Raw genomic sequence first — 15,190 nt, 5'->3', positions numbered from 1 at the left:
GGGGGGAGGGAGAGAGCGAGAGAGAGAGAGAGAGAGAGAGAGAGAGAAACGGAGAGTACGAGAGGGAGCACGCATGTCTGAGGGAAACAACATATGCGGGAGATTAGAAATGAAAAATTTGACATGCGCATGCATAAAAATATGAATGCGTACACACATATGCGCACGCATGTATAATTTTTCTCTCTCAACACACAGGCAGGCACGCACGCACGCACACACACACATACACAAAGGCACACATACACACACACACAAAGGCACACACACACGCACACACAGGCACGCACAGGCACGCACAGGCACGCACAGGCACACACACACACACACAAACACACACACACCTGTTTGCCAGCTCCCCTCAGCTGAAATAATGCATTCACACAGGAAGAGAGATTCTCTTGATCGTACAAACTGAACATTATGTAAACCAGTAAACAAACATCTGGCTATGGACGCTACCACAGAAACCTGCCACCTACATGTAGCATGAAAGTGGGAATCAGAGAGATTTCATATTTCATAACGCCTGCAAACGGATCCCAACCACAGGCTTAAAACGGGGCTTCAAACAAGACTTCCGCAAAGTCTGTACAGTATGAGCTGGCAGCCTCTCAGAGAGCCTCCTCGGGTTCTGAATTCACACTGAGGAAGCTAATGAAGCTCAAAGTAAAAGGCCATCAAGCTAACTTCAGCGCTGCTCGCACGCTGGTGTAAACTGTCCTTAGGGAGGGGGTCGGGGGGGGGGGGGGGGGGGGGGGGGAGACCACACAGCTGAGCCTGAGCAGTAGCAGCGCAGGTCTCCGTGCGAAATCGCTGACTCTGACGGTCTGCTCGCGGACCTCCTGCGGCGAGGGAGCGCGTGCAGTGCACTGCCCGAACCCACGCCGGTCCCGTCACGTTCCGCACATCCCAGACCCCCCCGTGTGACATCGGCAAAATCTGAGACAGCAGAGCTGCACCTCTCCCAAGGCCCCCCCCCCCCCACCAGGAGCCGCGTGCACTTCCTGCCCCTCCCCGTGCACGGAGAGCAGGGTGACATCACCACACTACCTGCGATGAGTCGTATCGCCCACTCCCTGCAGACCCCGTGCGTCCCAGCCACAGTCCATGTGCAGCCCGGGGAAAGCACTCCGGAGCGCAGCCAGTACAGACGCCGCTCTTTGCAGAACGGGAGGAGAAACCTCCTGGTCAATATCATAATGTAATGAATAGGGTATTTCCCATTTTAAATTTAGCTTAGGGGTCAAGGTAAATGAGCATGTGCATGTGTTGTTGTATTTGTGTGTGTGTGTGTGAGCTGTGTGTGTGTGTGCGCGTGCGTGTGCGTGCGTGTACATGTGTGTGTCTCTGTGTGTGTGTGTGTGTGTGAGCTGTGTGTGTGAGTGCTTGTGTGTGTGTGTGAGTGTGTGTGTGTGCGCGTGCGTGTGCGTGCGTGTACATGTGTGTGTCTGTGTGTCTGTGTGTGTGTGTGCGTGAGCTGTGTATGTGTGTGTGTGTGTGTGTGAGTGTGTGTATGTGTCAGGTTTGTTCCGGGGCAAGATTTCTGCCCATTTCATACAGTATGGGCTGAATGCCCAACAGACATAAAAACAAATGTACAAACACATTAATTATTACAAATCAGGTTAGTCAGAGGGATTTTCATGCTTTTCCCCCTCAGGCTTAATGCAGAAGTGTTTCATCTCAGTCACAGACTTATATAACCCTGCATCAATCTCGTTTGCTGTTTACCAAAGATGAACATACCCACCCTTGAATAGCGCAAAAAAAAAACACCACCCAGCCTACCTACTTTGGTAGCAACAATGATTTCTGTGACAGAGTGAGGGGTGGAAGAACATAAATATGCTCACGTTGGGTTAGTGTTGATCCAGTGCTGCTGCAGAAAGCACAGCTGAGGTAAAACCTGAAGCAAGGAACACCATGGCCTTTTATGGTCTGCCGGAAATCCTTTGCTCCTCTCCCTCCCTCCCTCCCTCCCTCCGTCTCTCTCCCTCTCCCTCTATCTCCCCCTCTCCCACTCTTCCCCTCCTCCCTCTGTCAGAGAAATGGCATTGCTTGATTTATCTATCTATAAATGTACACCATCTCAAACATAACTATGAGCTCTTCATGTACTGGCAGTTGCCACGGCAACAACACAATGGACCTTCTAAAGCTGATAAGCAGAGGGAGAGACTGAGGTATATAGTGATCTATACCTGGAGGAGGAGCCAAAGCAGGGTTTGCCAGTTCAATATCCTCACATTTCCCTTCCAATATAAGGTTTTTTTCATTCAATTTCATTTTATTTGTATGACCATCTCATGCCTTCCATGCATAATTAATGTCCCTGTATTTTCCTGTGTCTAGCTGTGCAAAATAGGAACAAAAACCCTCCTCTGTAGTTCAGCGATGGCCACCAAGAGCTACACCTCCTGAGTCATAAGCCGGTAATTCTATTCACTGTTTCAAGCTGCCCTGTCGGTATTGTAACAGGGAAAACCTGCCGGAGGAAAACAAACAGTGAACCAAACATAGCTTTTTGCTGAGGAGTCTTTAGTGCAGTCGGTAAATGAAAGAACAAGGAAATGAAATGATGCCCGCTGGACAGAGACTCACTTGTTGCCACGTTTCATAACGACAGAGCAGCTGCACCCGGCATTTATTAGATAATGGGCTCTAAAGCCTCTGCACTACGCCGGCATGATAATCTAACCCACACCTGTCCTCTTCAAATCCACCGCAGGGTCATAAGCCAAACCACCCCAGCAATCCCCCAGGACATACTTTACTGTGTACTGTGCAAAGTTCATCTCACTTTAATGCAAAGGTTCAAAAACATGAGGACATTACCCAGTGTTTTCCTGTCAAGGTGATCTCCTGGTCACATGGCCACTGAAACAACATCTATCCACTCACCACCGGAGAAGAAGGTACGTAGCACTGCCGCCGAAAAACCTTTCTGGCCAGGAAATGATGAATCTCGTGTAATTTAGATGAAACACTGCTGCTGTGTCCTTCACAAAACAAGGTATTTGTTCAAGGACCCAAGAGACGACACAAATCACAAATCCATCGCCCATCCATCACAGTATTCCAAATCCATCCATCCAGTCAGGCCCTCTTGGGTTCTAATCCATTTGTTGGTCTCCTTTCACCTACCCTACAATAAGAGCGCAATGGGAAAACGTCTGAAATGCCTAGTGCACCATGGGATACCGTTATTGTTAATAAAAAATCCAGGAGGGGTAGGAGGAGCCGTACTACCGCACTTGGCTGGGAGACTCCTGATATCAGTGACCCAGCAGGAGAGGGCTGGTGTAATGGAGTGGCAAGCTCTGGGGGTCACTCCGCACTCGGACTCCACGGTGCGCTGAGCAGCAGCCTCCGCCCTCGGGCAGACGGGAGTCTGAGGCCGCGGGCTCGCCGAGCTCCTCGTTTAGCAGAGCTGGCTCGGCGCCTCGCCCCGCTGTAAGGAGCCAGTGGGCTGGAGCAGGTCAGCACGCGCGAGGCAGCCGGAGAAACGCGGGAGAAACAGAGCCTGGCCTGGGTTTAACTCCTTCAGTGGAGATGGTCTGATTTAAAGGAAAAAATATACCGCACTTCGGGCCTGAGAAAGTTCTCCAAAATCTCCATCATGTGGGTAATCTCTGGAGGGCCATCTTGTTTTGCAAAGCACTACATGTATCACATTCTACGTGTTTGTTTTATCATCTTCAGTTAAAAAAAATGTCACTTTTTTTTTTTTTAAGCGATCTCTCCCCCCCGCCACTTTCACTCCCACGAGACACATCTCTCCTGATAGGCCGCGGGCGTGCACGTGAGGCGTAAGGCAGCCGCCAGGGCTGGGGCAGAGTGGGCAGGTGTGTGAGGCGTGAGACAGCCGCCAGGGCTGGGGCAGAGTGGGCAGGTGTGTGTGTGACAGCCGCCAGGGCTGGGGCAGAGTGGGCAGGTGTGTGTGTGACAGCCGCCAGGGCTGGGGCAGAGTGGGCAGGTGTGTGTGTGTGACAGCCGCCAGGGCTGGGGCAGAGTGGGCAGGTGTGTGTGGCGGAAGCAGAGCGGGTGACAGACTGGCTGGAGGCAGTGGGCGGCGGCTGAGTCAGGGAGACGCGTTTCTCTGCAGACGGTCCCCAAGCCGCAGGGAGCCGACAGGAAGTGACACACAGGAAACGGGAGGAAGAGCTGGCTAGGGCTTTCATGTCCACGTGGCAGGAGTTTTATTTCAGAGCAAGAGCGAAGTCCTGTGAGGCGGTCCTGCTTCAACTTTTTTTTGTTTTTCCGCCATCTGTGGTGTTGGTTGGTTTTTGCGCTGTTGTGTTTATGAAAACTTTGCACAAGCAAACAACACACACTGAGAATCAGTCACAACTAGAAACTACTCGGGGAAATATTTACTGAGCGATTGCTTTTCATGAGAGCAGCACAATTGATTTTAAGCCTGGATTACAGGTTAATACCGCTCTGCGTGTTACTGTGATGGTGGGAGCGTTCAGGAGTGGTTAGAGAGGAAGGGAACTGAGATTGTGAATTGGTCCTCACAGTCACCTGTATTAAATCCATTATGGACAAAACTGTGTAACCAGGGCTCTGTGTAACTGTGTAAACTGTGTAACTGCACAGGGCGAGCTACAGGGATCCCCCATACAGTAGGATGGAGCCCCTCCGGACATTTGCAAGTCAAGGACGTGTGAAGCCATTTTTTAAAAGTTGGAGGAGGATCAAAAAGATATTAAACTACTGATGTGATGCATACACTTGTATCATAATCAATCTGTTCACAATAAGCCTGCTACGCTTCAGGCAGCTAATTTTGTGTGACCGCTAATGTATTACGCGCAACGGTGGCCGCAGGGCAGAAATGGCTGTCCGATGCCACGCCGTTGCCCTTGTCAAACCCGCGCAGGCGGAGCACGACAGCTGACAAACGCAGTCGCTCGCTGACAGGTGTCAGACCGAACCGCAGAGCCCCATTCTGCTGACGCTGATGAGCAGACGCCTTTTTCGACAGGTGTCACCGAGCTGCGCGGGCTCGCTAAGCGACGGCGGGGTCCTTCCTGTGCGGGAGCGGTCCCCGGGTGAGGAAGAGGAGGGGCGGAGGGGAAGGGGAAGGGTGAGGGGGAGGGGAGGGGCGGCGGCCCTACCTGTCAGGCCGCAGTCCTCCGCGGAGCCGGTGGAGTAGTTGGCGGGGCTGACGGGAGGGCTGACGGGGGGGCTGGTGGTGAAGCTGGCGTACCCCAGAGAGGAGCTCACCTCTGAGGGGTCGTAGCTGTGGTTCGGCCTTTGGACGTCCTGCGATGACGACAAGGACGTGCGCTGCTTTGGCTGGGGGAACAGAGAGGGGGACAGGTTACCGTTAGCGTACCAAAGCTAGTGAAGAACGGGCATGCTGTCAATGTACCAAAGCTTAGTGAGCAATGGGGGTGTTGTAAATGTGTACCAAATCCTAGTGAATAATGGGAAATTTAGTGTACCAAAGCTTCATGAATGAGACAGGTCAGTAAGGTTAGTGAACCACATTGTTTCATTCAGTAGACAGTCTTCAGACTACTTTAGCTACAATACTTGCTTAGATTTCCTTTTAAAAATGGAGAGCACTTCACAAATGTTTTTGCACTAAGCCCTCAGCAAGGAATGCTTGTGAGAACACAGACCCCCTCACAAAGCAGTACTCCTGACTCGCTGAGAGGGAGCCGAGACCTACCCTGCTCCTCAGATGTGTCATTCCTCCTCTCTGTATTCAAATGAAAGCAAGAGGTATAAACAGACTCAGCTGATTACGTAACCACAGGAAGTCTTATGTAAGGACAGTCTCCACTTCCTGTTGCATCATCAAAGTCCAGGTGTCATGCCCATTAATTTGGTTGAGTGTGTGTGTGTTCCTGTCGAAATTCCAAAATCTGTTCCTGCAGTGATATCATCCACATGCTGTTCTACAATGGGTGCACAGTGAGCCCTTCTACACAGATTTTTATAACAACTGTAAGAGCATGCGAGTGCACGTACACATACACATACGCACACACACACACACGCGCACGTACACATACACACACGCGTACACATACACACGCACACGCACACACACACACATAAATCCTCTCACATTTGCAAGCCTGTTTTATGTGACACCGTTTCCACCCTCAGAATTTTTATTCTGTCACGCCCCAATCAGTGAGCTTCGAGAGGAGAGCTCAGCCATCCCACCCCCTTTCGCCTTGGATCGATCTGAAGGTGCACTAAGCAGTTTTAACAACACACCAAAACCCCTAACCCCTGTGACATGGCTTCCAGCCCCAACTCCACACCCCTCATTGGCCCTGTCGCAGGTGTGCATGACCCCCACCCTGACAAACACCCCCCCCCCCATCTGCATGTGTAAGAGAGGACAGATTGCACTGTCTCAACTGGGTGAGCACTGCTGCGCATAAGCAGATGGGGCAGTTGGGCGCGGGCCATGTGTCCGAGCACGCTGCGGCACCCCCCTCTATTGGCTGGGGACCCAAGGTCGCCGTGGAGACTCGCTGTGGCACTCCCGCTATTGGCTGGGGGGCTCAAGGTCGCCGTGGAGACTCGTCTGTGATCGATGCCTCGCTACATCGCACTGGACGAAACGGTCATGGCAAATGATCTTGGGGTACTCGATATCAGCCCCTCATGGACGCCAATATGCTCCAGACATCTCTCCCCAAAACACAGTGATGTAATTTTTTTTTCTCTTCCATTGATTCTGAGAGAATTCCATAAACACTGAGGACAGTATGTCAGAGCCCTGCATTCTCATCATTAACGGGAAGGACACTCTCTCTCTAGCACTAACAGCACAGTCCAAGGGGCCTGGGGTAGGATGGTGGGCTCCCCCTAGAGGCCAATCCCTACATTTTGACAGCAACAAGACCAGCGGGGTGCTCTCATGCGTTTCACATATGGAATTCAATTTCTTGCTATGCCAATCTTATCGCCATCTGATGTGTCCCTTAGGTGCGAGAAGTGGTGTGAAAAATTTTCTGGGTTTCACACTGGCTGAATTCTAAGTGTTTTCTGCCACTGAGATATGTGGCATTGTTTCCCAGCATGCAAATCTGCCACTATGAGTCTCACAGTGCTTCCCAGCGAATGTCGGAAGTAGGACAGCTAAAATAAAATGAAGTGCATGCAAAGAAAACTTTGTTGTGAGTCAATGCGGTGCTCCTAAGTCATGTCTCATCCCCAACCAACCAATGCTAAATGCCAGGAATTGTTAAACTGTAGCTATAGTCACGGTGGCCAGATTAATTAGCAATCGTTGTCCAGGAAGCTTCTTTAATTAATGGTACATTTGCAAAGCATCTACTAATTGCTTTATTTCCATTATCCATTTTATAAAATAGAATAGATTAGAACAGAACAGCTTTATGTTCCCCTGGGGGAACTTCAGGTGAAGTAGCCGGCGCAGAAGAAATTAAATAAGCAATTTACATAAATTACATTAAGAAATAAAATTTCCGCATTTCATTTAGAGATCCCTAAGTAACATTACTATCATTAAGAATCAGAAACGAGGAATTACAGTAAGGACATTCTTGTAGGAACTTCCATAAATAAATTAATAGAACTAAAACACTAAACACTAAAATATATTTTAGACAACACTAAATCAGAAAATGAATTTGAACATTAAAATGAAGGTGTGCTGTGTCACTGATAAGGCAAATAGATTTTGGCACAAGGCTTTCGAGCGCTCTCCTTGTTTTAAAGGATAAGGAATCTTCTTGACGGCAAGATCTCAAACAGAAGGTTCCGGGGATGTGAGGAAAGGACTATTATACTTTCCCCTTTTCTTGACTGTCTCCACCACATAAAGTTGTTTCATGGTTCTTCGTTGTCTCCCTACGATCTTCAACGCTAGTTTGTAGAGAGCCAAACCAAGCCGTTAGGCTGAAGGTCAGTGCTGACTGAATGAAGCAGGTGTAAAATGCTTGCGGTGCCGACTGACTGACACTCAATTTCCTTTGCGGAGGTCCACCTGACATAAAACTGATTTTACTGCAACACCGATATTGGTCAAACTAATAAAGAGTTTTCAGCAGATGGATCTTGTCTGAAAAACTCACATATAACTCCTCGTCTAAGTGAGAAGTGCAGACTACAGGGCAGAACTGTTCAAAATTCATTTGCAAACTCACCTCTGTGGAATGGGCCCCTGCATTTCAATGCCTGAGATAAATCCTGCTCCCACATTAGCCCCAGTAATCACATGCGGAAGGAAGGCCATTCGAGTGCTGAAGAAATATATGCCTCTGACAGTTTAACTCGGTTCCTGATCTTGTGAGTCTGGTTCTGTTTAATTTGCTGTACAAGAAAAAAAAAAACCCTACTATGTCTGGCTGAGAAAATACACACTGCTCTACGCCCTCACTACGCTCTATCCAATCCTGAAAGCAATTTCAAATTCATATATATTCCTTAATATAATGTGAGAAAGCTTCCGAGCACCAGTCGGCCTTGCGCTGTGTGTGTCCATTGAAGATGACATACTACAGAGGGTAGATTTCAGTACATCAAACACATCAGTTCTCACAGTTCTGTATCTGCAGTCAGAATCCTTAGAGCAGAGACGTGATCAGAACAGAGCGGAGAGCTCGTTTGATGTTCGTCTTCTGAGGGTGGAATAAAAAGGCGCATATTACAGCACCATTTGATGACAATAAATAGTGCAACAGCACTCAGGAGCCGCTGTCCAGGGTATTTTTACAGTTGTCGGAGAAAAGAGAGGACGGCAGAAAGCACAAATCATCCTTAGCAATACAGCACATCGCACTCGTTCAGCCAGACAGTCTTTGAATGAGGTGTCTCTTAGAGCACCACGTTTACTTTAAGTGACTTTTATAGTCTATTAAAATAAGGGTTAATATAACGTTTGATCTTTTTTTAAGGTTGTCTTTCAGACAGTATATCAGCCAATGAAGACTGGCGTACGTCAACTGATGGTCAATGGGGACTTGTATGTCATCCTATGAACACTGAAGAGACAGTATATCATCCTATAAGGAATGGATAGACAGCATAGAGTACAGAGCTCTATTTAACACATGTAGGCCCAGAGTCAAAGCATTCATGTCTGTGTGTTTCTTGAAAGAGCTTTTTCCTAAACAGAGGGAAAACCGCATGAATAGCTATATCCTCACCCTCTTATTTTGTGTTCAGAGAAATCCTGATTTGAGAATTTCACACTATGGAAGGGTGCTTGAGAAAAGACACAGCCGGGAGAAACTACTCCAAAAAAGATAGCGGTTGTAACTCTAATCCTTTAAAGTAGTGAAAATGTGAAACTGGCAATCACAGGGTTACCCCTTCTCTATAAAACAGAGAGAGAACTCCAAAAGAGACAAAGTTAATCAATACAGAGTGCACTGCAAGGTTACATACTGTGGAGAAAGGCTGACCTGGCCCTAACCTTTTCCTTAAAGCGAGGTTGACCTTGTCTGGCCTTAACATTTCACTTACACCAGGACTGGGCTGAAAGTGGGCTCTCAGGGGAAAGAATGTCTTTCTATTCTCCAACAGAGCCCACAGTCTACACTGAAAACAGCATTCAGAACCACAGCGCGGTCAGTCCAGGTTTAACCTGCCTCCAAGCAGGAGTGAGAAGCCTTCTCCTCACCTGGCAGGGGTGCGGAGGGAAAATCGCGGTTAGGTTTTTGGCTGGTGATCCAGGACCCGCAGACAGGGCCAGCCTTCTCCCAGGGAGGGGCGCGGGGGGGCGTCTGGTTCGGGACGCGGGCAGCCCTTCTGCTGCCGGCCATCTGGCCGAGCAAGGGCCAGACGGACCCCGCCGAAACGGACATCCCGCTCTCTGCCCTCAGCGGAGCGAGGGGACCCACAGGGGGCGGAGCTTCAAGGCAAATCCCTTTCAGCTAAAACCGCCAACTTCCTCCTCTTCAGCTTTAAGCCAAATCTCTCCCAGGTAAAACCAAAAACTTCTTTCCCTTCAGCATTAAGGCCAATCCCTTTCAGCTAAGGTCATATCCACAGGCTAAGGGCAGACTGAGGTGGTTGTAATACAGTTACCTTAAGAGTCAGGATTCTGTTCCTCGTCCCATAGCATTTTAGCGGCATCATCTGAAGCCCTGGCCCCATCCAACATCAGCCCACCATCAGACCCTCAGGGATCTACAGCGCCCCAGAGCTCGTTCCCTGACTAGCAGTGCAATCCCATACTGGCCCGCTGACTCATTACACACCCAAGTACCGACTCACTGACCTCCAGACATGCTGGCACAATGAGCAAGAGCAAATTCAATTACTGACACGTTGACCTCCTCACACACTATTATTGACGCTCTGACCTCTAGTGCACTCAAATACTGATACAGAGATCAACAGCACACTGAAGTACTGAGCACACACGGAACAGCATGCATGTCCCTGAAATCCAGACCTTTTTCCAGACATACTCGACTGACTGACAAAAAAAAACAAGTAGTCCCATTTTTTGACCAACTACAAGTGTGTCATGGATGACAAAAACGTGTAGCAGTGAAAATATTTTGATTTTCATTTATTTTTATGGAATGTTCCTTGTAGTGTAAATTTCAGCTTGGTAGAATACACTGTTTGGTTCCTGAGAGTAAGAGCAGAGACTTAGGTCCCCTACAGCTGACAAAAATGAACTTCTGGGTCACAGGAGGCCACGCGGGCTGTGTGTGTGTGTTGCTTTTTTGCAAGCGAGGGTGTCATCCATTTAGATGCAGCGCACCTCATAAGCACTTCAGAAACCCCCGAAAACCATTGTCATTCACGATGAGGGCTTCGTGTTAATTGATCTTGCACCCGGAACGACCCGCGATCGCATAGCACGACACGCCTCCACATTGGAGACGCCACCGTCGACGCTCGCGTCGCGGCGCACGTCGACCGCTAACATCGGAGCGCGGCGCCCGATTTACCTTCGCCATCCCGCGCCTGCGAGTCTCACGTGAAGCGGAGTAGGGGTAAGCCACAGCGTTTACGCCAATTTGCAACTCATTCAGACAAAGAGCCCAGCCGTATTCAGAGCGAGCGTGTGCACGCGCCTTTCCTGCGAGTGGCTCTCTGTGTGTGTTACTACCAGCCGCTCGTTAGGTAAACACATTCAGCTTTGGGGAGGTGTGTGTGAACAGCATGCTAATTTGTGGGTAATTGTAAGCGCCTGTATTAGTGCGTCGCATCCCCAAAAGCGACATTAAAAAAAATTGGCATTTCTAACACATCTGCTCCGCACGCACGTCTCCGATTCAAGCCTTTTGTTTTTTTTTCTGTGGCGTTCTCTCAAAAAGCCTCGTTGGATCAACCTTGCCTTCCCAACACAGGTTTTTTCAGCATGTTGTAGATTTGGTCACCTTGGCAACGCACCGCACAATGTCACACAGTGTGAGGCAGCCACAACAGCATTAACGTGTTCCTCCGCCCGAGAGACACCCAGCTGACAGAATATAAAATCCCTTCAAAAACCCTGCCATGGGAGGAAAGGGGGCGGGGCAGAGCAGCCCCTCAGCCTGTCAATCATCCACACTGCAACCAATCAGATTGCGAGATCAGGTCAGGTGGAAGGCACGGTCAGACAGGAGAGAAGATGGATGAACTGAAACAAAGAGAGGAAAGGTGCGAGTGTGGATTTTGAATGGGACTAAGGGAGGGCGAGGGCGAGAGATGAATGGAGGAAGGAAAGAACGAGAGAGGGAGGGCTGATATTCAGGCTGTGGGGGTTGTGCGTGCGCCCAAGCTATTCATTATTCACACTCATTTCCAGCTTGAGAAACCCCGCTGAAACACAGGTGTCACTCCATTATTTACTTCTTTCATACTTCAAACGCTTAGAAAAACGTGTCAGTGTTATACACATTAATATACTATTACAAATGTGCTTTATCGTGAGAAAAGACAATGATTTCACAACGTCAGGACACAGAAAGCAAGGCTGTATCATCATTACTGCACCTTATTAACATGTGTATTGTTACATAAGAGGTGCAGTGCTCAGTGCTTTAGTAACACTAGCTCTACCATCACCCATGGTGGTGGCAGCAGCACACAATGGCGTTGCATTGTAATAGGATTGATCTGGAAGCTTGCTGGCAACAAGGGTAGGATTGAGAAAGCCAAGTACAGACAAATCCATGAGGAAAATCTGTTTCAGTCAGTAGGAGATCTGTGTTCCAACAGGACAACGACCCAAAGCACACGGCGATAAAGCTACCAAGGAATGGCTTGAAACAAGAAGGAATGGCCTAGCCAAAGCCCAGACTTCCAATCCATTGAAAATCTGGGGCATGCCCTGAAAATTGCCGTTCACCAATGCATTCCATGTAACTTAACTTCACATTGTGCAATGGGCAAAAATTCCAAAATGTATTTTTTTTTAAATGTCCCCATCAAATAAATGAATGAATAACACCGCAGGGACAAAAAACATGCCATCCCTTCTCTTTCTAACTACCCCCAAGTTGTCTCTTTTAAAAGTATTTAAAGATCACTGGGGGGTTTTAAGGAGAACACCATTGAATGATTAATGATGATGTTCTGCATCAAAGACTTGTGTGATTGAGTATTCCAACAGAAATTTGGTATGCTAACAGTCCAGGCTTCCTCCCTTTGATGTTGAAAGCTGACACTCCAAACAGTTTGAAAAAAAAATACAATACCCTGTTGACAACAAGCACCGAACTCCCCACATCTTTTACCAGCGTGGTATCAGAAGGCATTCATTATTTAATATACCTCAGAGTTTCACACTTCTCGTCTTCACAGTTTCACTGTGGGCGGATCGCTTCACTCTTTCTTAGCTTCTTCACGGTTCTGGGTTTGATAAACTGTTCTCAAAAAAGTACGCTTTACAGGCAGCTTTCCAGAAGTCTGAAAAACTTCTACATGAATAAAATCATTGGGCCTCGTTCACGAAAACATGCATACGATCACATTTGATCGTAAACTGTGTGTAAGAACGTTTCGGCATTCTTTTTTTTTAGACCAATATTTGTTCATGGCTGTTTCCTTATGCTAATCACATGAACAGGATCGCGCATCTAATTTACAAATAGCCAGCATTCATCATCTCATCTGGGATATGCACAAAAACAAAAGTCTACACGTGTCATGAATCCCATATTGGTTTTTCATAGGAACATTTTTAAGAACAAAAGTAAGAAGAATTTGAGAATTTTTTTGTGAATGACTGTTCTTGATTTTGGCCATTTAAATTGAACACATACCGGACCCCATATGCAGATTTCCTGTTCATGCTCACTCTGGTAGTACTCTAGATACAGTATGCATCAACAGCAAAAAAGTACCACTTTGCATTCTTCCAGAAATAGTTTTAATTCGCCACGACTTCACATTAGTGCCTCAACTGTCACATTATTCCAATGCATGATTTAAGGAGCTCTTGACCTGGATTGTGATGTACTGTACCCGATTCATAATGTACAGTGATGTATAATCTCATACAATGATGTCTGTACGTGAATAGTAAATACAAACGTGTAAGTTCACTGAAAAGGAAATAGGTTTACAGTGTTTATAGAAAAACAAAGTCTAGTTTCAGGAAATGTGTGAACAATCAAGAAAAACTGTGGCTAAGGCTTGGTATTTGCTGAGTCTGTATTTTTCATCTGCATTATGGATAAAAAGTATTAAGACAAAATAAATACGTTACAGTACTAACATTAACATAGCATCAGCAGTGTATGTGCCATGATCACACAGAAAGAACGTGAGCATTTTGATGGTAATTTTATTTTACCAGTATGAAACTGGTGCTCAGTAAGTCTTATTCCTATGATGATATGCACTGTTTTGGTGCAAGTATTTCATTTTTAGAAATAGTAATTTGGCAGAGATTTGTGAAGATGTGCCAAACAAGCAATTGGTTTTGTGTTATTACTTTTGAGGATGCGAGATGTTGTTGCAAGAAATATGTGCAAACAGTTCAGCGAGACTGTGAGTGCCTTTAAAAGATTAAACTACAACTCTGACTCACAAGGAATGCTGAGATGAGCTTCTGCAGAATGATTCATTACAGGGAAGCCTGGTCCAATTTGCAAATACGCACCAAAGCAATTCCTTTCTTATTTCATGACTAATGTAAGGATTAGGAAAACATGCAAAGCTAAGTTTTTGAAACACACACACACACACACACACACACAACACTGTTAAACCTCAGTCTAACTACCATTATGAGACAGTATCAGCAACCTCAAGCTTGAAGGTTTCTCTACATCAGCTGTACCAAGGTCCAGTTAACCACTGTACAATGTCATCTATCTCAGTAGAGTCTAGTCCATGAGGGTCTAAATAGGGTGATTATCATACAGCATGGTATATGCAGTTAATTGTATGTAGTGTGGTATGTGCATGCGTGTGCGTGCGTGCGTGCGTGCGTTCGTGCTTGCGTGTGCGTGTGTGTATGTGTGTGTGTGTGTGTGTGTGTGCGCGTGTGTGTGTGTGCGCACGCGCTGACTCACCTGTGGGCGGATCACTTTCTCGATGTTCTTCAGCGCGGTGTCGGGGGAGGGGGGTGAGCAGTCTGGAGTCGGGCCCGTGGAGTGGTTCCCATGGTTACCAAGCTTGGGCTCTGTGACGGTCACATGGGGGGAATGGTCTGAAATTGATTAGTATAAAATAATGTGAGGGCTGAAGGTGGTCTCCATGGCCACTGCCATAATCATACAGTGAGGCTGTCCACATTCTAATCTGACAGAACAAGGAATTTAAAAAGACAAAGAAATGAGAAATGAAGTGAAATCTAAAATTGTAACAATTAATTATTCATATTGTTATTATGTTAAATCTTTCTTTCTTGTGTAAACATGCCTCAAAACAATTGGCTCAAGGAAGTAACTTCCAATGGGAAAGGTGCTTCAACAGGCCAATTTATAAGGACAAACCAACAAGACGCAAGACCTTCAAAAGTAAACAGCCATTCTTCTGGGAGTAATGCCTGTCTGAGAGGGTCAAGTACAGAAACACAGGTCACATCTGCTAACATCCTGCAATGCCACCAGTGCCATGAGGCTAATTTTCTCAGAAACGACTTCCTTGGTGGAATACACAAATCAACACAGCAATTAATGACTTTTGACACAGAACCAGGAGGTGAGGGGTACTGTGAATTAACCTGTTGTTTCATCCTTCAATCTCTTCCCACTCCTGACAGGTCTTACCCTTGTCTGCATGTGCGTGTGTG

The 15,190-nt window shown here is 47.2% G+C and overlaps 1 protein-coding gene across 7 annotated transcripts in view; it reads right to left on the bottom strand.

Annotated features, from left to right (window-relative positions):
- LOC118231558 (ankyrin repeat and sterile alpha motif domain-containing protein 1B-like) overlaps positions 1-15,190 on the bottom strand; it is a 177,789-nt gene that overhangs the window by 62,389 nt on the left and 100,210 nt on the right. For 6 of the 7 annotated variants that reach the window (XM_035425466.1, XM_035425465.1, XM_035425471.1 and 3 more), the window contains 2 exons: positions 14,469-14,605; positions 5,127-5,307 (listed from right to left, as the gene is read on the bottom strand). In XM_035425466.1, coding sequence (XP_035281357.1) covers positions 5,127-5,307; positions 14,469-14,605 — 318 coding nt within the window. The remainder of the gene's footprint in view (positions 1-5,126; positions 5,308-14,468; positions 14,606-15,190) is intronic. The other variant, XM_035425467.1, reaches the window with a different exon arrangement.

This window comes from Anguilla anguilla, chromosome 7 (assembly GCF_013347855.1).
Source record: "Anguilla anguilla isolate fAngAng1 chromosome 7, fAngAng1.pri, whole genome shotgun sequence".
In the NCBI taxonomy this organism is placed as follows: Eukaryota; Metazoa; Chordata; class Actinopteri; order Anguilliformes; family Anguillidae; genus Anguilla; species Anguilla anguilla.
This window is presented reverse-complemented; position numbering and strand designations above follow the sequence as displayed.